The 26,850-nt window shown below is 40.2% G+C and overlaps 1 protein-coding gene across 2 annotated transcripts in view; it reads right to left on the bottom strand.

Moving 5' to 3' along the window:
- Positions 1-26,850, bottom strand: part of TANGO6 (transport and golgi organization 6 homolog) — a 184,462-nt gene that overhangs the window by 16,498 nt on the left and 141,114 nt on the right. For both annotated transcript variants that reach the window (XM_019978905.2, XM_019978906.2), the window contains exons 16-17: positions 21,946-22,097; positions 12,965-13,078 (exon numbers count right to left, since the gene is read on the bottom strand). In XM_019978905.2, the coding sequence (XP_019834464.2) occupies positions 12,965-13,078; positions 21,946-22,097 (266 nt within the window). The remainder of the gene's footprint in view (positions 1-12,964; positions 13,079-21,945; positions 22,098-26,850) is intronic.

Genomic DNA, 26,850 nt, shown 5'->3' with positions numbered 1-26,850 from the left:
ACATATGATGGTTATCTTGTGCTCCAATTCACCTTCATGATGTGACCTAAGACATTATGGATAAAAAGGTGAACCTTGTTCAAGTGGGTGAGAGAATTAAGCAAGAGGAAGAGGGGGGAGATACTATATTCTCACGAGCCCTTGACCAACGTAAGCTCCCAAGAATAACTGGAAACAATGCTAATCCTTCCTGGCATTACCTTCGGAAAATCTTAACTGCAGTCTCTTCATGAACTTCGTTTCTTCATTCATAAAATAGGATGGTTGGATTATTTTCCAAAGTATGTCCCATGGAACATTATTACTTGGCATGCTTATAATGAAAACAGGGTTCCTTGTTAAATGGCTGAGGAGCTGAGGAAGCTGCTAGTTTTCTTTGTTGCAGGACTTCTCAAACCCCTTAACAGGCAAACGCACACAGAATCTCCAGGAGGGGAGTATACAGCAGTACACAGCATTTTTCAAAGTTATTTGACCATGGACACCTCATGTTGAAGGAGCAACTCACGGAACTAATAAGCAAAGTCAAATTTTTTGTGAATTATAAATGAAATAGGCTCTAAGGCCTTTTCTACCACAAACATTTCAAAATTCTGTGCTTCAATAATAGTATCTTCTTGGCGATTTTAGATCAGATTAGGAAGGGTAAGGATAAAGCTATCCTACAGAAAATAAAATAGCTTAAGTCTGATGCAGAAGAGGAAGACAACTCAGGTTCTAACATATGTAAATCTATGTAAATGATTATGCAGAACAGGCAGAAAGGGAGCAGTCTTTAAATGTTAGGTCTTCCAAACTGTCACTTATGTTATCACTAGAAAAAGTTGTACATTTATATTTTAGCAGAAACAGTACGGTACTGAGTCCCAACCTTTTCAGTTTTACTTCTTAAATCCATCACAAATGTCATATTGATTTGGCCAAGTTACTGTTGAGGAAATCTACAGGACTATCCCCTACTCCCAGACACTGGCTCCAGCCTCTTCTCTCATAAATGGCTATGGGGGAGGCTGAACCTGGTTTTATACAAATCAGCAACCCCACACGCCCCACTTGGCCCAGCCACGCTGGCTGACCTGGGATGGGTATCCGATCTTAGCTGGCACATTATGTTTCTTCCCTGAAATTTTTGCATTTGAGGCCAAAGAGAGAATATCTCAATGTTAGACATAAGATGCCACACTGGGCTACCATCAGTGGCCATGCTGCTGTCAGAACAAAAAGAACTAACAAGGCCATGGCAACAAAAGTTTACATGCTAGAAAGCAGCCGGATGAATCCTAGGGTCATGGTCCTGATTTGCCCAGGTTAGTACAGATTACATCCACTGTGATGCTATAATTATTAATAGTGTCCTCTCAGAAGTGTGTGATTTGGATGGTAAATTGATTCTTAAATCTAAGAAGCCCAGAAGCAAGTCTAATGCACCACAGAAATGCAAAAAGCTTTAGGAGTTGACGGGCTATACTTCTTAACATGGAGATGAACAGAAGCCCTGGTTAGAAGTTATGTATGAGTAGTATTAGGTCCCCTAATGCCTTCCACTCAGAGTATCCAGGTGACTGCCTCTCCCCAACCACAGCAGAAGTCTATAGAGTTTTATCTTTTTGAGGTCCAATTAGAGAGACTCTGGATAGATGGACATCGGATGTAGTTAAGGATGAGGTTGCCATGTTGAAAACACAACAATTATGTCAAAGTCCACACACTGAATGGTGAGACTGCCATCTTCCTCCTTCCACCTGTCTTTCAGAACCCGGGCAGCCAGGCTCACATCCTCTAGGAAGGACACAAGACAGTTCTTCTCTAACCAGACTCAAAGACAATAGACTTCAAACTAAGTCGGAATTTCCCACTGAATTGGCCAGATCACCCTCCTATAAAGTCCACCTGTTCATAAGTATTGCCCATGCACACAGAGCATCATGAGCTTTTAAGTGTTCTATTCTTAAATCTTGCAACAGGTTTAGAAAGTAATGGGTCCAGAGAAGAGCCAGTGGATGAAGGGTTGTAGGAGTCATGTGAAGATATTAGAGTACTTGATGTATTTGAAACTTTTAAGAGATTTATAAACTTTTAGCAGAGATTGGGGAGTAATTGATAATAGATTTATAGAAAAGGAACAACTGTAAACCTGAGACATTTATTAACCTCAGAGAAAGCTGAAATTCATATACAAAAGGAAATATCATATTACATGGCTCAGCTATGGATAACGGTTATAGTCAGAATAATATAAACATTAAATGCTGTACAGTAAAAACTATAATGTAGTTATATAGGGAGAAGGGGGAAAAGGAATGCATATATTTGTGGGGAACACACTAATAATAACTAATACATACTGAGTTTTTAGAACCTATACATTCCAAATACTTTATATAAAGAAGTTCATTTAATTCTCACAACAACCCTATACAATAGTACTATTATTATCCCCATTTTACCGATGAGGAAACCAAAGGGACTCAGTCTTAGACATTCTAGTCCTAGAGTTCATGCTCTAAGTCTAAGCCACATATACTCTGCTGTTTCATTCCTTCTCACTGCAGGCCAGTTTTTTATACCTGAGGAACATAATGACGACATCCCACTTGTACATATTAGATCTAGTTAGAAGTCATTAAATGAACTGAAAAATCAAGAAAGAAAAGTATAAGCATGCTACTTAGAAATGTAAGAGTAAACATTTTAAAAAGCATCTAATCAGCAAGATACAAGATTAACATACAGAAACCTGTTGCATTTCTTTACACTAATAGTGAAATATCAGAAAAGGAAAGTAAAAAACAATCCCCTCTAATACAGTATTGAAAAAAAAATACTTGGGAATAAACCTGACAAAGGAGGTGAAAGACTTATATGCAGAGAACTTTATAAAACATTGAAAAAGGAAACTGAAAATGATTCAGAAAGATAATCCCTGCTCTTGGATTAGAAATGTTAATATTGTTAAAATGACCATAATACCCAAAGCAATCTACAGATTTAATATGATCCATATCAAATTACCCACATTTTTCATAGAACTAGAACAAATAACCTTAAAATTTATACGGAATCCAAAAGACCCAGAATTGCCAAAGCAATTCTGAGGAAAAAGAACAAAGATAGAGGCAAAATCCTTCCAGATTTCAGACATTACTGCAAAGCTACAGTAATCAAAACAACATGGCATTGGCATAAAAACAGACATATGGATCAAAAGGACATAATACAGCCTAGAAATAAACCCAAATCCTACGGTCAATTAATCTTTGACAAGGAGACAAGAGTATACAGTGGAGAAAAGACAGTCTCTTTGACAAGTAATGCTGGGAAAGCAGGACAGTGGTATGCAAGTCAGAACACTTAACACCAACACAAAAATAAATTCAAAATGACTTAAAGGCAAATATAAGACATGACACCACAAAACTCTTAAAAGAGAACATTAATCATAAATCTGACATAAATCACATAATCATATTACATGGCTCAGCTATAGACAATAGTTATAGTCACAATAATATAAACACTAAATGCTATACAGTAAAAACTGTAATATGGTTGTATAATGAGAATGGGGAGGAAGAATGCATATATTTCTTATGTCAGTCTTCCAAGACAATAGGAAAAAAAGCAAACAACAACAACAAATGAGCACTAATCAAACTAATAAGCTTTTGAACAGCAAAGGAAACCATAAACAAAAAGAAAACAACCTACAGAAAGGGAGAAAATATTTGCAAACAGTGGAACCAACAAGAGCTTTATTTCCCAAATATGCAAATAGCTCGTGTAACTCAATAACAAAAAGACAAATAACCCAATCAACAAATAGGCAGAAAATGTAAATAGATATTTCTTCAAAGACATACAGATGGCCAATAGGCATAGGAAATGATGTTCAACAACGTTAATTATCAGAGAAATCAAATAAGAATTACTAAGTTAAAAAAATACACACCAGTCAGAATGGCCATCATTAATGGCCATCAGTGAAAACTCCACAAACAATAAATGCTAGACAGAGTGTGGAGAAAAGGGAACCCCCCTAAACTGCTGATGGGAATGTAAGCTGGTATAGCCACTGTGGATAACAGTATGGAAGTTCCTGAAAAACTAAAAATAAAGTTGCCATATGATCCAGTAATCCCATTTATGGGCACATACCTGGACAAAACCATAATTCCAAAAGATGTATGTTCATTGCAGCACTATTTACAATAGCCAAGACACAGAAGCAGTCTAAACGTCCATCAACAGATAAATGAATAAATAAGATGTGGTCACATATATACAATGGAATACTACACAACTATAAAAAAGAATGAAATAATGCCACTTGCAGCAACATGGATAGACCTAGAGATTATATTAAGTGCAGTAAGTCAGACAGAGAAAGACAAGTACCATATGATACCACTCACACGTGGGATCTAAAATACAAGTGAACTTATTTATGAATCAGAAACACTCACAGACACACAAAACAAACATATGGTTGCCAAAATGGACAAAGGGGAGGAAGGATAAATGAGGAGTTTGGGATTTGCAGATACAAACTACTCTATACAAAACAGATAAACAATAAGGTCCTACTGTATCATGTAATCACCTACAATGAAAAAGAATACATGTAACTGAATCACTGTGCTGTATATCAGACACTAACTTAACACTGTAAATCAACTACAATAAAATCTAAAATAAATAAAGTACACCACTTTACACCCAGTAGGATGGCTATAAATCTGGTAAATGATAGACAATAACAAGAGCTAATGAGAATGTGGAACATTTGGAACCCTCATGTGCTGCTGATAGAAATAAAAAAAGATGGAGCTGGAGAACAGTCTGGCAGTTCCTCAGAAAGCTAAACATAGAGGCACCGTACAACCCAGCAATTCCACTCCTAGGTATATATCCAAGAAAACTGGAAACATATGTTGCACAAAATCCTGTACACAAATGCTCATAGCAACATTATTTAAAATAGCTGAAAAGTGGAAATAACCCAAATGTCCATCAATGAATGAATGAATGGGTAAACAAATATGCTAGATCCACATAGTGGAATATTATTCAGCCATAAAAAGTAATGATATCCTGATACATGCTACAATATGGATGATCTTGACCACATTATTCTAAGCAAAAGGAGCCAGACACAAAAGGTTGCATATTATGGTTCTTTTTTATAAGAAGTATCTAGAAAAGGCAAATCCATAGGCAGAAAGTATGCTATCCATAGTAGATATCCATAGGCAGTAGTGGTTGCCATGGGTTTCAGGGGGTCATGGGGGAATAACTGCTAATGAGTACAATGCTTCTTTTTGAGAGTAATGAAATGCTCTGGATTAAATGGTGGTGATGTTTGCACAAGTTAATGAATATACTAAAAACCTTGAATTGTAGACTAATTTTATAGATATGAGTTACATCAGTTATATCTCAATTTTAGAAATTATGTCAGAAAAACCTACAAGGTGAGGGGAGAAGGGGCTACTGTGCTATTGATGGACAGAGCACGGTCATTTTACCTTCCTCTGGGTCAGCAGCAGTGGCCTTGCAGAAGTGTCTTTGTCTGCCTGGACCTGGCCTTGCCTCTCTTCTGTTCACAGCTTCCCTCAGGCTGGGTCTGTCTCCAGCCTGGTCCTACTCCTCTCCTGACAACTTTCCAGTGCCTCTCTAGGACCCCGGCTCAGAGCCTGGAACAAATACACCACTGAAAAATGCCCCTGACAATCTCCAGGGTTATCTAGCTGCAAACCCTCTTTAACTCAGGGGTTTCAAGGCACGACTTCTGAATCACTATCCCATATAGAAATTTTGAGAGAGATGGTAGAGATCCTTGGAAAAACAAGCATTCATTACTGACTAAACATTTAATTTCTAATGTGTGGGAATGAACATTTGAAAAGTTGTGCTTCTGGTCTGACTGGGTCTTAGGAAGTAAAGAAAGTCATCACAATTTCTTGGCAACACTTTGCTAGAGGGAAGGGATGAGAACTTGCTATTTACAGAGAAAGTATATGGCTAAACAGGAACTGAAACTTGGTACCAAGTCTCTACTCAATAAACCGCAACACTGCTTTAAACATTCTCAGCATGGGAAATTAAACCAGTGACTGCTTATTGTATATTTTCACATATTATTGGTGTAATTCTTTGCATTAAAAAATAATCTTTATCCACTCTTTGTTTTTTAAAAAATAAGCAGTTTAAGGTTCAGAACAGTAAAGCCAGCTAGAGCACGGGCCTTACAGAAACGCAGCCAGGGCTTAAACCTCTACCACTCAATACTAGCTGTGTGATCTTGAGTGGTTTGTTTAACCTCTGAAGGGCTTCCTTTAGCTATCTGTAAAATGGGGGTAACAACACCTACCCCTCAGAGGTCCTGAGGGAATCAAGTGAGACAATACAGCAACGAACTAGCTCAGTGCCTGTGTTATGAGAGCAGATAGCATGGTTCTTCTTCTTTTGTGGTCATGTATCCACTGCTTCCTTGTGGTAGGGAAAACAACAGTGTTGGAGGTTAAATAAAGTCCCAACATATAAGTCCTTTTGGTTCAATAACTACAAAGCTTCTAGGTTCTTGTGCATTTTCCCAGTCAAGCTGGTAATAATCATGAGGAGGAACGAGGTGATGTATACAATTGTGAGATGCTTGCAGAGTTGAAAGTCTCAACTGCAAAATCTGAGATGACTGAGGGTGAGGGGCTGACATGATAGAAAGAAATTTCCTATTCATTTGGATTGAATATAAAATTATCTTTGGTGGGTTTTCAATAGTCATTCAACAACCCAGCAAATCTGTGGATCAGACATTAGTGGTGGTTATAGTGGTAATGATAATAACAACATCCCCACTATAATCCTCATCATTGTTGTCTTTGATATTTGAGACACTCCACACGGAACAGGCTCTTCTCAAGATGCAACAATAACGAACAGGTGGAGAAGCATAAGCACAAAAAGAAAGGACTATGGAACCCTAAGCGCCTGTTATGAGTTAAATTTTGTCTTCCACTCCCCCTATGTTTAGGTCCTAATGCCTAGTACCTCAGAATGTGACCCCACGTTATTTGGAAACAGAGTTGGAGTGATATAATTAGTTAAGATAAGGTCATACTGGAGCAGGGTGGGCTCCTGACCCAATATGACTGGTGTCCTTACAAGAAGAAAGCCATGTAATGACAGACACAGAGGGAGCATGCAGATCACCACAGAGGCAGAGACTGGAATAAAGCAGTGTCAAGCCAATAAACACTAAGGGTTGCCGGCAAACCACTGTAAGCTGAGGAGAAACAAGGAAGAATTTCCCAGTTAACCTTGGAGAGAACATAGTCCCCCTTGATTTTACACTTCTGGCCTCCAGAACTACAGGACAGTAAATATTTTACTTTATTATATTATTTTTAAATTATTTCATTTTATATTTTTTTGGCTGTGTCATATGGCATGTGGGATCCTAGTTCTCTCACTAGGGATCAAACCCATGCCCCCCTGCAATGGAAGCGCAGAGTCCCAACCACCGAACCACCCTGGGGAGTTCCAAGGCAGTAAAGTTTTGTTGTTTTAAGCCACCCCATTTGAGGTACTTGTTATGGTAGCCCTAGGAAACTGATACAGAGCCTAAGAGGAGTTTTTCTCTACGACTGAAATGGAGCAACAGCAAGAAGAATGTCTAAGAGTGAGTTAGAGGGAAGTGTCTGTAGGGGATACAACACACTTTAAAACCCTTCAATGCCTCTGTCTCCAGAGCATCATAAATGATGTCCCAAAATGCTGAATTCCTATTAAATGCCTTTTATTAATACTATCAATAGGTAAACACCTAAGCCTGGGCCAGTAGTGGATGATCGACAGAACTCCTGCCTTGCTCAACTGGCAGTGGCTTTATGCTCCCAGAAAGGGGTGATGCTCCTTAATTTCAGTCTTGAAAGGGCTCTCCCCAGCTCTTTTTCAAAGTTTACAAAGGAGTAATTATTACCTGGATCCCAGTCATTTTAAAATAAATGTTCTTTTCATTTGCTCATCATATGGAACCTCTGATCTGTTAAAAGGAGTGGTGTCTGTGGAACCAGCTCTGGGAAGGAAACTGGGCTCATTTAACTGCACCCATAGCACCAAAAAACCCCACAACAAATGTCAAAATAACTTTGGGGATAAAGCAAAGCCAATAAAATGAAGAAAAGATTCCATGTAGTCTGTCAGTTCACTTACAACCTGCTGCATCAGAGACTGTCACACCCCCCTTGGGTTCTAGTTCTCAGTCTGGACAGACAGGCACAAGATTGAACCCAGGACGCATTTGCTAATCTTTTGGATGAACCATGTGTGACTGCTGTCATTAAAAAATCATAACATCATACACACATCTCTTTTTTCTTTCTTTTTTAAGCCTTGGTTTTTGCCTTTTCTCTCACAGAAAAGTAGAAGAGCAACTTCCAACTGCACAAAAGTTAGTGAACCCACTATTCCTAAAGTTACTGGGAACAGACTTCTAGTATCAGAGTCCAACCCTGGACTCAAAAGAAGGAATTAAAAACCATTCCTGGGACTTCTCTGGTGGTCCACTGGCTAAGACTCTGTGCTCCCAATGCAGGGGGCCTGGGTTCAATCCCTGGTTGGGGAACTAGGTCCCACAAGCTGCAACTAAGACCCGGCACAACCAAATAAATAAATATTAAAAAAAATTCCTGGGTGGAGGCCTGGATTTGGCTCTGAACTTGACTCAACCATCAATTAATAATTAATCTCAAACTCTTCTCCCTGAAGATGCTTCTAGATTTTGCATATTTTTGAAGATACAAGATGGTGTTGAGGGTTGGTTGTCATCTTGAAGGAATAAATTCTAAAGCTGACTTACTTATCTCCCATTAGAGTATAGATTATTCTTTTGTCACTTAAAATTAGGGATTAGAAGGAAGAAATGGTATGTGCTGTAATTACTTTTTAATGTTAAAAAACAAGGGAGAAAACTTCAATATTAAAATGCCATCATACTTAGTCACTACAAACCTGTGTGCAAAGTTCTAAAGTATTTCACAGTTGTTGTTTTTTTTTTTTTGACCACACTATGCAGGATCTTAGTTTCCTGACCAGGGATCAAACCCATGTGGCTTGAACCCATGCCCCCTGCAGCAGAAGTGCAGTGTCTTACCTACTGGACTGCCAGGAAAGTCCCTCACAGTTCTTCTAAGTCAACTTTCAATAAACTATGCAGAGGACTGTGGTATTAGTTACCTACATAAATCTAGAACTATGGTAAACCCCAAATCATTCATTCTTTTTCTTAAGATACTCAACCTTTTCCCCAGTGTATATATAGTTGATTCTTGTTATTCATAATATTAATAGTTATGTTCTATAAAATTGTGTGAACACTGAATTAACAGATCCTGAATTAATGGATACTGAACTACTGCTCCTAAGGGGAATATATGGTCAGGATTCTGAGAGCCTCTGGTCACACCAAATCACTCATTCAAAAATCTTTAAAAGGGCTTTCCTGGTGCCTTAGTGGTAAGGAAGCCAACAGCCAATGCAGGAGATGAGGGTATGATCCCTGAGGAAAGATCCCCTGAAGAAGGAAATGCAACCCACTCCAGTATACTTGCCTGGAAAATTCCATGGACAGAGGAGCCTGGTGGGCTTCAGTCCATGGGATCGCAAAAGAACTGAACATGACTTAGCAATTAAGCATGCATGCACCCCTAATGCACTGCATGCCTCCCAGATACAACCGGTAGGCTGTTGCTCAGCCATTACTGTTCCAATTATTCATTACTGTCTTTGGAATGAATGAATGTTCTAATAATATGGATGCTCTAAACATTTACAATTTTCAGAATAAACAAGTCACCTTGCAAAGACTTAACTTAGGAAGAGTTAGAGAGTTAGGCACAATTTTCCCATGCTGTCTCCCATCTCATAATCTCCATGATAAGGAGGGCTGTTCTTAACTCTGAGGCCAACAGAAAGCACAGGTCTAAACGTATCTCCTCTCCTGGGTATTCCTTGTAAATTCAATTTTCAGCAAAGGTAAGGCAGAATTAGCTTATAAAGGGGGTTCCCTTCTGGCTGCAGGTTATACTTGGGAATGAGTAAATAAACAGATATGATCATAACGCCAAAACAGGGCTAAGCAGAGAAAGTGTTGCTGGAGAGGGTGTGGAGAAAAGGGAACCCTCTTACACTGTTGGTGGGAATGCAAACTAGTACAGCCACTATGGAGAACAGTGTGGAGATTCCTCAAAAAACTGGAAATAGAACTGCCTTATGATCCAACAATCCCACTGCTGGGCATACACACTGAGGAAACCAGAAGGGAAAGAGACACGTGTACCCCAATGTTCATTGCAGCACTGTTTATAATAGCCAGGACATGGAAGCAACCTAGATGTCCATCAGCAGATGAATGGATAAGAAAGCGGTGGTACATATACACAATGGAGTATTACTCAGCCATTAAAAAGAATACATTTGAATCAGTTCTAATGAGGTGGATGAAACTGGAGCCTATTATACAGAGTGAAGTAAGCCAGAAGGAAAAACATAAATACAGTATACTAACGCATATATATGGAATTTAGAAAGATGGTAACAATAACCCGGTGTACGAGACAGTAAAAGAGACACTGATGTATAGAACAGTCTTATGGACTCTGTGGGAGAGGGAGAGGGTGGGAAGATTTGGGAGAATGACATTGAAACATGTAAAATATCATGTAAGAAACAAGTTGCCAGTCCAGGTTCGATGCACGATACTGGATGCTTGGGGCTAGTGCACTGGGACGACCCAGAGGGATGGTATGGGGAGGGAGGAGGGAGGAGGGTTCGGGATGGGGAGCACATGTATACCTGTGGTGGATTCATTTCGATATTTGGCAAAACTAATACAATTATGTAAAGTTTGGAAATAAAATAAAATTAAAAAACAAAAAAAAAAACCTCAACACTCAGAAAACTAAAAAAAAAAAAGAAAGAGAAGGCTATATTTCCCCCCAAAGTGGCTATTCTAGCTATGTACAAATGGGAAAGAGGTAAAAGCTACCCCATTGGTGGGGGTGGTAATGTCTTCCCTCTCTGATTTCATCCTATCTCCTGATCTTCTGGACCTCACTTCTTACTGGACTCTTTGCTTTCTTTTCAAGCTGCTGGGACCACAGTTTGTAGGCCGGCACATCCACGAGAAACAGAGAATTCACTGAAACCTAGGATTATCTTTTGGCACTCTGCAGCTTGAGAGACAGTGATTAAGAGGAAACAAAACAAAACAAAACTTCACCAACAAAGCGGCATTTTCATTTCAGCTGTTCCTGGGGGCAAAACAGAGCAGTGAAGAAAATCTTAGATTGAAAGCTCTGTGGTTATCTCCGCTTCTCATTAAAGTGTCCCTGATGATAATCACACCTACGATTACAAGACTTAACACACCTGGCCTCAAGGGCGCAACAGGAAGAGAAATCGTACACTCATCCCATCTCATTTCCTTTTCTTTATTCACTGAGTAAGCACAATTTATACATTTCAGTGAGTAAAGACTGGAGACAGTTTGGAGAACAGAGGTTTTTCATTCACGTGGCTTTCTGAAAGTGACACAAACCTTCCATGGCTACAAATTATTTCAGTACTGGTGAGACAACCAGTGTTGTTTTCAGTGGCTATATACAGATGTGAAAAGATCTGGATAGCATTTCTATTTCTTCTTGTACTTTACTAACCAGACATTTGCTATGCTACACACATACACACACATACTTTTTCTCTCTCTCACTGAGTAAAGGTGTATGCACTTACAGAGTTTTAAAGATTCAGTTTAATAGTGTTGTAACTCAATTTTTAAAATAAATTTTTATTTTGACATAATTTTAGACTTACAGAAAAGCTGCAAGGACAATAAAGAAGATTCCTGTATACGCCTTACCCAGTTTCCTCTGTTGTTAACAACTTACATAACAATGCTATATTTGTCAAGAGTTTTGTAGATTTTGACAGTGGGTTAAAAAAAAAAAAAAAAAAAACACTGACTTTTAAAATTCCATTTTGTACAGCAGATTCTCAACAAGAGCAGTGAGTACCCTAAAACCATTATCTGAAATGTCGAGTTACGATCTCTCTGTCCCCCACTCCAGTCAAGGTCCTAGATAAAATAACTGGGGGATAACTAATGCTTGTACAAAAATGGTGTCGGGAACTCAATTTGGCAAAATTCTAGCATGAACAAAGCCAAGTGTCTAACAAACACTTTCCTAATGGCTTCACTGACACTTGGTTAAATACTGATGTGCCAGCCGTAGACAAGCATTGTGGATGCCAAAAAGTGAATTATTAATGCACACTCTCTTTATAAAGTCAACTGGGAATGTGTTTCCAATAAAATCAAGCAGAAAATTAATTTAGAGGCCATTCATTCTCAGCACACACGTGAATAGATATACTTTCTTCCTAGACTGGCCACACACTGGGGAAAATCCAGCCAAACCCACTTGGAGGAGGAATAAAAGTTTAATTTATGCAATGACTAAAATCTCATGGATTGCACTCACAGCTAGAAAGGAGACATTTGAAATGAAGCCCTTTAGTGATTCCATATGAACAATGAAATGAGTCAGGAAGACAAATCACTCAAGTTCACGCTATAAAAACCAGGCTTGGTGCGGTCCATAGCTCACCCTGGAACCTGTCCCTCTGAAGGGAATGCTGAGGCCCAGGACCTCAACCTATAAACTTGTGTCCTGGTTTTTCTGGAGGTTAGTGTGCAGTTTGCCCAATGTGACACAGAGAAAATAGAGACTCTTACTGAAGATGCAAACAACAGAATTTTCCTGCTATAAAAATCCCTGATGACTGATTCATCTGTATGAATTCACCCAGGAAAAAAGTTCCAGGCCTGTCCTGGTGAAAGGAAGACTGATGAACAGATAAAAAACAAAGAGGGAGGGGATTTGCAAATGGTAAGAGACTGACTTACCTCAGTGGCCTTCTGGCTGAGTCCCCGAAGCAGCAGCACAATCACGTGGATGGCAGCTCTCCGCACTTGAACTTCATGGTCTGTTTTCACCACAGCAATCAGACAAGCTGTTACCTAGGAGGGTGAGAGAAGACGAAGTCAATAAAAATCAGAGTTGCACAATTACCTAAAGCCTTTCAACTGTGTTCCACTTTCTACACATTCATTGCAAACAATCTGGCTTAGCCAGGGATGGACTGCTTCCTCATTCTCCATGAAGAGGGAGAGATCTAGTGGTGGAGACCTTGATTTAGTCTGGCTTTTCTGGAAAGGGGCAAAATCTGGTTTGGAATTCAGGAGGGAGATTAGGGAGTGGGAAGGAAATATACGTGCATATAATAAAGGCATGGTCAGAGGTAAATATCTCCTCCAAAGTGGGATGAACTGTTACCTACCCCACTTTGGGGACATCAAGTCAAAGAAAGAAAAACTGGTCTGAAACACGGTGGTGTATAGGGACTTGAGGCCCCTTAAGATTGAGCCAAGCAGGCTTTCGAGTTCAAGGCCTGGCAAGAGGATCAATGTGCCAACTGATGAAATTTTCAGTCCAGGGATAGAGAAATACATAAATATTCAAACTGATATTCTAGTGCATCCAGATACCCCATCCTACAAGTCCAGTGTATGGCCCAAGGGAATCACCAGGGATCAGTTTCTGAGACTCCCTGCCTGGGCATCTTCACTTGTGGAATGGGTCTTTTAGTGTTCATTTACTTTAAAAGACAGTTCTATAACAGAAAAGACTTGGGAATTCTTTGCAAAACATGGTGCAAGATATATGGTAATAATTATATGTCATAAAACGAAAATTTTCTATACCTTGTACCAGCTATCCTGCTCCCACCCAGCTCCTGGTAGGCACCACAAAAATATTCTAAAACCTCCATAAAGAGATACCACTAGAAACAGCAGCAACGATCCTTTATGAGGTATTTGTGCAAGATTGAGAAGGAAAAAACAAACATTGTGAAGTGTAACCAATGACAGCAAAAACCTGAAGGTAAGTCTAAATTATTCACTTGGTTTTTTACATACTTTGTTATGTGATTTACTGTGTGAGTGTATATCTTGGCCAACTGGAAGGATTGCTAACCATGATAGAGAAAATAGCCAGATTGTGTGCTTGGGAACATGTATAAATACATATTACATTTAAAGAATGGTTTTTTAAAAAGGTTTAAAAAAAGCACGTAGGCACAAATGAGGAAATAGCTTGTGCAGAAATTTTAACTATGCAGGTTGTATTTTTCACAGCTTTCAAACAGTTGGGCATAGTTCAAAGTGTCTAATTAATCAGCGATGGCAAAGGGATTAGAAGTAGCTTGTTCTTAAATATAATTGCATCTGTGATACACTGGCATTTAATCAAGTTGTACATCTATTAGACAAGCCTGACGCTTACAAGTGAAGGGAAATTCCAGAAAAACTCAACTCTTTGGGGACTGTTTCTCAATAAGACTCAGCAAGCTGCTTCTGCTTTTGACCTGGGACCCCAACCCAATGCCATCAGTGGCTTCCATGCCTCCGGCATTAATGGTAGAAGCAATTCAGTCCTCGGAGGAGTCCCTTGGGTGACCTCCAAAAAGGCAACAGTATAATAGGTACCTCCACTTGCAGGCTTAGTATTTACGAGGTAAGAGCTGAAATCAGAGAACAAGTTGGAGCTAGGTCTGAGGCCTTCCTGACACATAAAAGTTTAGCTTATTCAGTCTGATAACTGAAGTATGAAAGCCAGCCCAGGTCCATGTAATACATAGACTCTCCAAAGCCTTTTGCCTGCTTACTTCAAGGTTTAGTTTTGGCCCACATTTCTACATTTGGTGGACAAAAGCCTCCTGGCCTGGAACCCCGCCTGATCCAATGCTTCTGCCTCAAGGCTCAGTGTAGAATCAGCTCTGACTGTCAGGCATTTATTCCACAGTCAGGATAGGCAAAAGAATCTTGACTGGAAAAGGGCTTCTGCTGTAAGGCCAGCGCTGAATCTCTGTGCTACCTTAAAGGTGCGACTGGGAGAAGCCGGTTATTCCACACCTTGCTGAGATCAGCCGTAATGGCCTCCTGCTCTTGATGACTTATGACTAGACTGTACCAAGTCCATCTGCAATCAGCCACTCAGGACAGGCAGGCAGAGGTCTGTGGCCATAAGTATTTCTGGACCTTCCTCAACACCTTCATCACAGTACCAAATCCCATTACATGTATACAATGTTTGGTTGTGCAAAATGTTTTTTAAAGCATCAGAATTTTAATCCGGTCTTGCACATACCATCAAAAGATACAAACAGCTTATTCTGTTCAGGTCAAGCTCCCATAACCAACTCAGAACGCTGTCCTTCGGCAGGCCAGTGGGGCAGACTCCTCGTCAAACACTGCAAGCAGGGAAGACGCCTGGCCGCTCTCTTCCATCTGGCCAGTCTGAACAAGTCACTCTCATGGCTGGTCGCTCTCACCTCCAGCCCCAAAGACATACTCAACACTGCCTTCCACTCCCCTAAAAGCTTTGGAGAACAGATAGATGATGTAAGGTCTTTACTAATTTATGAATTGGGATAGTATTTCTCTTCTAAGTCTTCCCAAAGGGCAGAAACCCATTCCATGGTATCTTCATGTCACCTGCCCTAAGGGCCAATGCACCTATTCTAATAAACCAAACTATGGAAGGCTTTTTTTTTTTATTGGCTAAACTATGTAAATCATCTCCACTTCTGAAAGCCGTGCAGAGAGAAAAACGACGATTGCTTTGGAAATGCTAAAGGTCAGTTTAACCAATTTGACACTTGATAGGAGCCAACAGAAATATGGAAAAATATCACTCCCCAAATAGCTGGTGCACACCAAGCATAACCAGAACTATATAAATAAAGATAAAACAAATGGCAAGAGGGCCAAAAATAAACTTTGGAAAATTTCAGAAGAGAAGTAGGCAGGGTTCAGGTATCAAGAAAGCATGATTTCAATTTTCCAACAGCACCTTCCTCCCCTTTCCCAAAACTTCCTCTGTTAAAATCCAGTCAGTCTGCTAACTTGTTCAATACTAAATCATTTGTCTTTCTGTCAACTAAGAAACTTTAAGGTGGGACAAACTGAGAGAGTAGCACTGACATATATATACTATCATATGTAAAACAGCTAACAGGAAGCTACTGTATAGTACATGGATCTCAACCTGGTGCTCTGTGATGACCAAGAGGGATGGATGGGATGGAGGTGAACATGGGAGGGAGGCTCAAGAGGGAAGAGACATATGGGTACATGCAGCTGATTCATGTTGTTGTATGGCAGAAGCCAACACAACATTGTAAAGCAATTATTCTCTAATTAAAAATAAATAAAAATAATCTTGCAATTGAAAAAAAAAAAACAAAAACTTTAACAGCCAGGCAGGATCCCTCTAATTCCATGTTCTGCTTGCTCACTTAACCTGATGAGAAACAGAACCACGGTGGCTCTGTTCGCTTCCCTGAGGTTTCCCAGGACAGTCACACGAGCCCTCATCTCAGTGCACGAACTGTTATTGAGAAAACAGCACTGATGGTGACAAATCTGCTCATCAAATCTAATCATCATTCACTGGAATCAGAGGTGACAGCTCTGCATCAGCCTTCAAAGCCCGGGTTTGCGGAATTCTGGGCACCACTTTACAAGTGGTGTGCTCCTACACTTGTCACCTGGGGCATATCTTATCTGCTGTTCTGAGGATGGGCCTCTCACTGCAGTTCGCTTAAATCATATTTACTTTTCATGGAGAATGATAAAGATGAAAGATACTATCAAGATTTGGTTTTAAGCAACACAGTTCTTGACAAGAACAAGGAGAAATTGGGGAAAAATAATAATAGTTTCCAGACAGGTTAAATCTTGACATCAACAGAGAGGAAAAACCTGAATTCCCAGTAGAGGCTGTGAAAGGGCTGGTCCTTTCATATCCTTTTATGTTCCTTCCCTACCTGTAAGCAGTGTCACGGCACAGACAGTACCCAAGTCTGGACTACCCAACACGGTAGACAGCTTTGTTCAGAAGCCTGAGAGCCATAGCTATGACCCCTGGATCAGATCATGTTAGACGCGCCTAATGGAGGCTGGTTTGTTCAATTTTATATCAAAACAGGTTACACTTCCCCTTTCCTCTGCCTGCCTCACGCTTGATCAATGTGACTTCCTTGCTGCCCCGACAGGCCTACCTGAGGGTCCCAGCTCTGTGTTCCCTCAGGACCTTGGGCTTGTCATGGGATATCACTCTATTCCACTGTCTATTTATTCCTGTGTGCCACAGTTTACTGAGATTTCCCTGGGGGAAGAGATTGGCTCCTTTGTGTCCTTTCATATACCTGACACATGACAAACACCCATGAAGAAGAATTCCTTCAGTTTGCAGCCAAAGACACATTTCCCCAGAGGTAAAGCTCCTTCTCCACTAGTACATGCTGGGGTCAAGCATTTCTGAGACCACAAAAGACTTCAACAGCTTTCATGAGACAGTGAAAAAACTGTAGAAGAAGAAGACACAATAAACTTTTAAAATAGATAGGACTTCCCTGGTGGTCCAGCAGATAAAAATCTGTCTGCCAATGAAGGGGAGGCTGGCTCAATCCCTGGCTGGGAAGATCCGACATGCTGCAAGGCAACTGAAGCCTGTGTGCCACAGCCACACTCTAGAGCCTCTGGCTACAACAAGAGAAGTCACTGCAGTAAGAAGCCTGCGCACTGCAACGGAGAGCAGACTCTGCTTACCGCAACTAGAGAAAGTCCATATGCAGCAATGAAGACTCAGCACAGCCAAAAATAAATAAATAATTTTTTAAAAATAAGTTAGATAATTTCATTCCTCTGCTCTGGTTACCCATCTCACTCACAGTAAAAGTCAAAGCCCAGAAGGCCCTCTCCCCATGTATCTGCCAGGATCTGCTCCTGCTCCTGGTCCTTCATGTGTACTTAGGTCACTCATCACTGAAGCTTTCCCTATTCATCCTGGTTCACAGATTCACCTACAATAGCAAACTCCCTCCATGCCCTTGCCTGACTAGACTCATCTCCTTAGCACTTACTCTATATGACACAGTACATATTTGTTGACTTGCTTGTTTGTCACCCAACCGTCCTCTTTAGAATGTCAGCTTCATGAGGACAGAAACTCCGTTCTGTTCAGAGCTGGATCCCAAGCATGTGGCTTGGCTCCAGTCTCATAACTGGCACAGAGGAAGTGCTCAGGAAGTATTTTTCAAATGAAAAACAAATGAATGAACAACTACAAAAAAACCCAGGCCAAATCTCCCACTTATTTGATGTGAATGAACAAGAGTAGCCTGACTACAGGAGGACTCAGTAGCTGAAATACTAAGACTGTCAGGTGTCCAATCATGTTCAAACTTGCAGTCCACGAAGGCAGCTGGTTTGGCACTGATGACACAGCAAGCGTGGGGTACTACATAAGAAAGAGCATCTAAAAAGAAGAGACAGGAATTATGTGGGATGGAAACACCTGGTTTTTCAAATCAGAGGGAATACATTGTCTTCTGAAGTTTCATTGCCAAAAGCAAGTGCTGTTAAAACAAAACTGCATGACCCTTCCTGTCAGGAGCTTTTCTCATATGGCAACTCTCCTTCTTTTTCAAGGGCACAAAAGCAATCTTATAAACAAAATGAAAACATTCATCGAGAGACAATACAGAGGAGTCGTTAAGAGCACAGGTTCAGGAACCAACTGCCTGCATTCAAATCCCAGCCTGGCATGACCTTGGCAATGAATTTAATCTCTCTCATTTATTTACGTAGGCTGTGTCGGGTCTTAGCTGCAGTGCATGGGCTCTTCGTTGTGGCACGCTGGCTCAGCTAAGACCCGCAGCACATGGGGTCTTAGTTCTCCGATCAGGGATTGAAAGTGTGTCCCCTGCATTGAAAGGGGAATTCTTAACCACTGGACCACCAGGGAAGTCCATAACATACTATATATTTTAACAAGTATATTATTTATTGTCTGTCTCCTCTCACTAGAACATCCCATCCAAGATGATGGGAGTCAATGTCTATTTCGAAGAATGATACATATCCATAATGCTGTTTAGCATATATGCTGTTTGGCTCTCAATAGCAATTGTTGAATGAATCACTGTATACTGTATCTAGGCATATATATTATCCTAGATCCTTGTAACAATCCTGCGTTATAGATATTTTAATCCCATTTTCTAGGTCAGGAAACCAAGTTCAGAATCTAAGTCATCTGACCAAGTGAACACACAGGTAAGTGGGTGGTAGAGTGGGCCTCATTCATTCCCATCCCCAAGTATGCTTGGAAATTTGGTTCTCTTCCAACAGGTCAGGTGGGTCTCCAGAGAGATGACACTTCTTTTTTTTTTTTTGACACTTCTTAAATGTCGCAAAACCTGCTTTGGCACAATCTTTCTAATTAACCAAACCAAGAAATTTCTCTAACACTTTCAACAGGAAATCATATGCTATCAGCATGTTACAGTTTCCTTAAGAGAAGAAAGGAAAGATGAATGGTCTCAGTTTCTGGGTTCAGAGAAGATCATGATGTCAAGCATAGTTTGAGTTCATTGGTTTTAGAAAATGTATGGGATATGGTCAAATCTGAACTGATTCACTTGGAGATCTGGATGACATTTTTCTTCAGGTCATATATTGTATTGTTAGTCATTCAGTTGTGTCTAACTCTTTGCAACTCCATGGACTGTAGCCCACCAGGCTCCTGTGGGCTCCTCTGTTCATGGGATTCTCCAAGCAAAAATGGAAATACTCCATTCCCCACGGAGTGGGTTGCCATGCCCCGCTCCAGAAGATCTTCCCTACCCAGCGATCAAACCTGGTTCTCCTGCTTTGCAGGCAGATTCTTTACTGTGTGAACTACAGGGAAGTACCTATTCAGCTCATGGCTATGTTCAACAAAATTGGGGGATGCTCCCTCAACTCTGAAGATACTAAAAACCATTGAGTTGTACTCTTTAAGTAGGTGAATTATGTACAGTATGTGAACTCTATCTCTGTTATTAGGAATAATAGTATTTGGGTTTGGTTCAGATCATGGTCCAGGAGTTTTTTTCAGTTCATGGTTTATGGTTCAGTTTGGGTTGAGTCACATGATCAGATCAAATAAACGGAGGGAAAAAAATGGGAGCCATTTCAATACTGGACCCAGAATATTTATAACAGGCTGAAATCTTTAGCTAATATAACAAAACAGGCCTGCAAAGTCCTTAACTGTTGCAAGTTAATAGACTAAACAGTAAGAGAGTGCAAAGTGCCATCTAAAAAAAGTAAAAATCAAATGCCCAGTGGTTCATGTGTATTAGCACACTGAAAGATTTTAAGTTGGTAAAAATCATTGTTTTTAAGTTATTAAAATCTTAAATACAAAGGGGGTTACCTGGTGATCCAGTAATTAAGAATCCACCTGGCAATGCAGGGGACGTCAGTTCGATCCCTGGTCTGGGAAGATCCCATGTCCTGTGTGGCAACTAAGCCCGTGAGCCACAACTACTGAAACCTGTGCACCTGGAGGCCATGCTCCACAAGCAAAGCCACTGCAACAAGCCCGCACACCGCCACTAGAGAGTAGTCCCTGCTCAGGACAACTAGAGAAGAGTCCGCATGCAGCAACAAAGACCCAGCAGAGCCAAAAAATAAACATAAATAATTAGATTTCAAACAAACAAACAAACAAATACAGAAAGTTGGGCATAGGGCTATGCCTCTTGGGTTAAAGGAAACAACTGATGTATAACTTCCTAAAAATCCTATGTTGGAATTTAACAATAAGAGGAGCCTTTACAATCAATTCAACAAAGCATATAAGCTGAGGAATCAGGAAATACCATAAATTCAACTGTATGTAAACATCCACGAGTGTGTTTTGCCACCTGTTGATAAGACATAACCAGACACTGAAGAAAATTCCTTCTCAGTAGGTACTTCTTAAGATTTGATGTTCAACATGGTCAGTCCTAGGACACTGAGTAATGTGAAAGAAGCCAGTATTACAAATTTTCTAAGTTTTTGTTCTTGTAATGTGCTCCGTATGAAAAATCTAGTCTCTTATAAATAAAAAGGTAATATAAACTGTATTCTATTTACATATTTATAATTTATAAGCCATCTTCTTCCATAAAAGATTTAAGATGGTGAAGCCCATTAGTAGTAAAAAGACTCCTGGTCACATATTAACTAGTCTTCTTTTTGCCCATCATCCTCAAATAGCAGAATGTCTAATACATAGTAGGTGTTCAAGATACATGTTAATATACTGATGACTAAGTAAACACAAAGGCAAAGATAAAATTTAAGAGGCTAAAGAAAGATATTCATAGAAGACAACAGTGTGATATACCTTTCACCAAATCTGAAACTCTAACACCAGTCTTTTAAACTCCAAACACTGGGGAAGCGAGCATCCAGTGCTGATATCTGTATGGCTATTTTTTTTTGCTGCTCATTTATCCTTTACCTACTAGGTACTAGGCACTGGGTATAATGTGGTGAACAAAACATGGAACTTAATTAGTCTCTTCTAGTAAGACCCTGTCTCCCTGAACACAGGATATCTCCAATCAGTGGGGGCCAATTAGAATATGTATTTGCCTGAGACGTTTCTGTGAACAGAGATGACACTCATAGATGGCCCAGAGATCTAGGGCAAAGTTCTGTTTGGCCTTCCTCAAAGTTTCTTCTGTTCTGTTTCCTTGGAATCTTTACAGTATATCACCTTTTATGGCTTAAAGGAGGTTAAGATGACTTCCTGTCACTTGCAATTAAAAAATTCTTACTAATACAACTTTCAACATACATATGAGACTATCAAGGCTGAGGGTGGTTAAATGACTTTCTAGATCTAGAAAAAGAACACAGGTCTCCTAACTCCCAGGGCCAAGCTACATTATAGGTCCAAGTAAAAACAAGCTATAGAGAAAGGAATCAATCTGCAATACCTCATGAACCACGGAGCCCAGCATGAAGTCCAGCCTCTGGCACAGCTCTCCAAGGTTGGACAGGCTGCTGGCTCTGTGAGCACTATCCGGATCTCTTGCTCCTCTGAGGAAGGTGTGGATTAAAGGTTCTCGGTACTTTGAGACCATGTCCCCTGTAGCAAAAGAGAAGAAATCACAGTCTTTTAAAACAAACTTTCAACTTCTTAAAGAAGGAATAATATGTCACCATTGAACAGTGTATGGTGTTTTATGCTTTTCAAATTACTTGTATAACCATTAAAAAATCATATCTGGAAGAATAATGTTAGGGAAAACATGCATGATGAATTATTTTGTGAAAAAGCAATTTATATATATATATGAAATAAAAATATATATATCATAAGTATATAGCTTAGTAAACTTTCACAAATTCAATACAACTCTCACAGTCACACAAATAGCAAGTTTGGTCCTAGGCTAGACCCTGGTCATCAGCCTAGTACTTTTCCTACACTATCACCCTACCTACTCAAGCAAAGTGAGTGAAAGACAATCAAGGCATTTTGGATCCTTGTCAAGGAAAGCTCGACAACTTATTTATTGAGAGACCTACTATGGGCTAAGCACAGTTGCTAATACTTGGGATACACCTATGAACAAAAGAAACAAAGAGCCTTGCCCTCTTGGAGCTTCCATTGCAGTAAACTATACAGTAGGTTAGAAGGTAATAAATGCCATGAGGGGCAGCAGGAGAAAAGCAGGGTAAATATATCAGAAGGAATGAGGATGGTGGCAGATTTGTTTTTATTTTATTATTATTATTTTTTGGCATACAGGATCTTAGTTCCCCAAGCAAGGATTGAACCTATGCCTCCTGTGGCAGAAGCTCAAAGTCTTAACTACTGGACCACCAGGGAAGTCCCAGACTTCTTCATTGAGATGGTTGAGACATTTAGTCAAAGGCTAGAAGGTGAGGCTGTCCCCATGTGGATATGGTGGGGAGAAGCACATCAGGAAGAGGGAACAGCCAGGGTAAAAACCCTGTGGAGGAGCATCAAGAAGGCCCAAGATGGGACTTCCCTGGAAATCCTGGCTAAGACTGTGCACTCCTAATGCACGGGACCTGGTTAGGAAACTAGATTCCGCACGCTGCAACCAGCCAAATAAATAAATTAAATAATTTTTTTAAAAAAGAGAAAGCCCAAGAGGAGGCTAGAGGGGAGATGACAAGGCGGGTGGTGGTGCAGATCTTGCAAGGCTTTATAGACCTCTGTAAGGACTTGGACTTTTTCAGAGTAAAATGAGGCCTTTGGAGGATTTTAAGCAAAAAGATCACTCTGGCTGCAGTGCTAAGAACACACCCTAGTGTATGTGAGTATGTATGTCTTGTGGAAACAGGGTACAAATCAGGAAGCTGCTTGACAGAGAATGGTAACTTGAGTAGAGGGGGTGAGAAAGATTCTACATATTTTCTAAAGACTGTACCAACATGACTTTCAGATGACTCCAACGATGACTCCTAGGATTTTTGCTTTTGCGTGGTAGGATGAAGTTACTACCAACTAAGATGGGAAAGGCTCCAAGGAAATCAAGTTTGGGGCAGAAGAAAAAGTCAGAATTCAGTTTTAATATGTTGAGCAAGTAGAAGATATACAAAGTGTTCAGAAAAGAGAAGTCTAGGTTGAAGATACGCATTTTTGAGTCAAGGGAATGTAGATGATACTTAAAACCTTGAAACTAGATATATAATCAAGGAAGTGAGTTTAGGTAAGGAAGGCAAGTAGACCAAGGACCAAATCTGTATGCTTCCTTCGACCTTAAGTCTGGGATGAGTCTGGGAAGAGAAGAACCAGCAAAGGAGACTGAAAAGAAATAACCAGCCATGTAGGAGGAAAATTAGCATGGTATCCTAGAAATTAAGAGAAGAAAGTCTATCAGAGAGTAAAGAATGGTCTGCAATAACTGCTGCTAAGTAAGGTAAAAGAAGACTAAAAACTGACGATGAGACTGAGCAACAATGAGCTCACTGTTGACCTTGACAAGAACCGTTCTGATGGACTGGTAGGGGTGAGCACATGACTGAAGTGGGTTTAAGATAGAAAAAGAGAAAAAAGTAGATCATTTAAGGAGTTTTTCTGCAAAGCAGATAAAAAAAATGGGGTGATAGCTGGTCAAGGAAATAGAGTCAAGAAAAGTTCGGGGGGGACTTCCCTGGTGGTCCAGTGGTTGAGACTCTGCGGTTCCAATGCAGGAGGTGTGAGTTCGATCCCTATTCAGGAACTAAGATCCCACATGCCATGCAGCCAAAACAAAGAAAGAAAAATTTGTGTTTCATTTTTAAAGAGAGGAGAAATAGAATGCTAAAGCACTCTAAATTGACTTTAAAAACAAAACAGAAACAACTTCTTCCTCCATGGACATGCTGAGAACTAAAGCTGTTTTGGCTTGATCTTGGCTTTGAGGCCCTAGTCCCAGAACCCAAGTTTAACACTTCACTTCCAGCTTATTTGTAGCTCCAAAATCACTGCAGATGGTGACTGCAGCCATGAAATTAAAAGACACTTACTCCTTGGAAGGAAAGTTATGACCAACATAGATAGCATATTCAAAAGCAGAGACATCACTTTGCCAACAGAAGTCCGTCTAGTCAAGGCTATGGTTTTTTCAGTGGTCATGTATGGATGTGAGAGTTGGACTGTGAAGAAAGCTGAGCATTGAAGAATTGATGCTTTTGAACTGTGATGTTAGAGAAGACTCTTGAGAGTCCCTTGGACTGCAAGGAGATCCAACCAGTCCATTCTGAAGGAGATCAGCCCTGGGATTTCTTTGGAGGGAATGATGCTGAAGCTGAAACTCCAGTACTTTGGCCACCTCATGTGAAGAGTTGACTCATTGGAAAAGACTCTGATGCTGGGAGGGATTGGGGGCAGGAGGAGAAGACGACAGAGGATGAGATGGCTGGATGGCATCACTGACTCGATGGATGTGAGTTTGAGTGAACTCTGGGAGTTGGTGATGGTCAGGGAGGCCTGGCGTGCTGCGATTCATGGGGTCGCAGAGTCGGACACGACTGAGCACTGAAGTGAACTGAAGGTTACATGACATCTAAACAGTGACAATGGTTTCTGAAACATGTGTTTAAAGTCACCAAAATGATAATTACACAGAAAAATCAACAACCTACTCTATCAGGCCCAGCTCTGTGCTGTCCTGTGCTTAGTCGCTCAGTCATGTCCGACTCTTTGAGACCTCATGGACTGTAGCCCACCAAGCTCCTCTGTCCATGGAATTCTCCAGGCAACAATACTGGACTGGGTAGCCATTCCCTTCTCCAGGGGATCTTCCCAATCCAAGGATTGAACCCAGGTTTTCCTCATTGCGGGCAGATTCTTTACTGTCTGTCTGAGCCACCAGGGAAGCCCAAAGAGTAAGGCGGACTCTTTACCATCTGAGCCATCAGGGAAGCTCCAGGCCCAGCTCAAATGCCTCAAATTCTACTTCCTTTGTGAAAACCTTCCTTAATATTCTATTAGCCTTAATTAGGCCTCCTTGGAAACCCCACAATACTTTGGTTTAAATCACATTTGTTACTAACACCTTGATTCCTAGATGTTTTCAGCCTATATCTATTTCTCACATTAGACTTTAAATTCCTTGAGGGAGAACTTTGACTGCTTCATCTCTGTTGTTATCAGTTCTTAGTAATCTTTGCACATCCTAGATACTCAACAAATGCCAATGTTGACTTGAATTCACTCATTTCTTCAACTAAATATAATTATGTGCTGGTATTATGCTCATGTTCGAGGGATACAAAAATTGATAAAACATAATCTTTACCCTTTAAAAAGCCCAAAGTTTAGGGGGTGGGTATAAACAGATAAGTACCAACAATTATAGTCCTGTGTGGTTAATGCCGTCATAGAGTCAAGCAGAGGTTGCTTAGTATAATTTCACTAATTTTAGTCACTTGGAAGGGGGAAGAAGAGAAAGTTTATTTTTTGCTTTCCCTCAAAGACAGGAACACAATGTACTTTCCTTACAATGTAAGAAAAAGATGAGGGGTAATTTCTCTAAAATGCTCCCAGTTCCTAATATAATACATGCAGCATGAGACTCACCCCCCTGCCCAGTAACATCAACATAAGATGCAGAAATTGAACCAGTGATGACTTAGTCATACCCTGTTTTCAGAACAGGAAAGAGGGGACTCTGTGCCTACTAAGACCTAGTATTTGTATTTCTGAATACCAGGCCTAGTGAATGCAGGCACATGTTATGCACAACAATTTGCATAAAGGCTTCTCTGTAGAGCTGTAATCATGAAAAATGAGAAGATATAAATTAAAATGAATTAGCGTGAAAGTGGTTAAGTAACTATACATATTGTGGAATACTACATGGTCATTAAAAGGAACAAGACAGAATTGGAAAGGTATCCCTGGGACTGTCCTGGCGATCCAGTGGTTAAGACTCTGTGCTTCCACCGCAGGGGGCTTGAGTTTCATTCCACAGGCCTCTTGGTCAAAAAAAGAAAGAGGAAAAACTACTAAAGAAATATTTTAAGACTATATTAAGTGAAAGAAACTAATAGAACCAGTATCATTCCATGTATGTGCATAAAAATGCACACATGTAACTTCTCTCAAAATTAACAAACCACATCTACAGATTTAAATATGTATATTAAGTATACAAATGCATAGAAAGAAGAGAAAAAGGATATATTGAAATAGAAAGGTTAGATAACTTGTCCAAAACAACCAAGATCAAATGTAGGTAGTCTTACACTTAACTATGATACAATGCATTTAAGATACTTCCAACTAAAAGAAAAACATATTTCTCTACTTTTGGTATAACACTGTCCTTTTCTGGAGTCAGAAAGGAGCTTGCTTCTTCTGCAGTGAGATGTGCCTCTAG

The sequence above is a fragment of the Bos indicus genome, chromosome 18 (assembly GCF_029378745.1).
Source record: "Bos indicus isolate NIAB-ARS_2022 breed Sahiwal x Tharparkar chromosome 18, NIAB-ARS_B.indTharparkar_mat_pri_1.0, whole genome shotgun sequence".
NCBI lineage: Eukaryota > Metazoa > Chordata > Mammalia > Artiodactyla > Bovidae > Bos > Bos indicus.
Note: the sequence above shows the minus strand (reverse complement) of the source record. Positions and strands in the feature narration are given on the sequence as shown.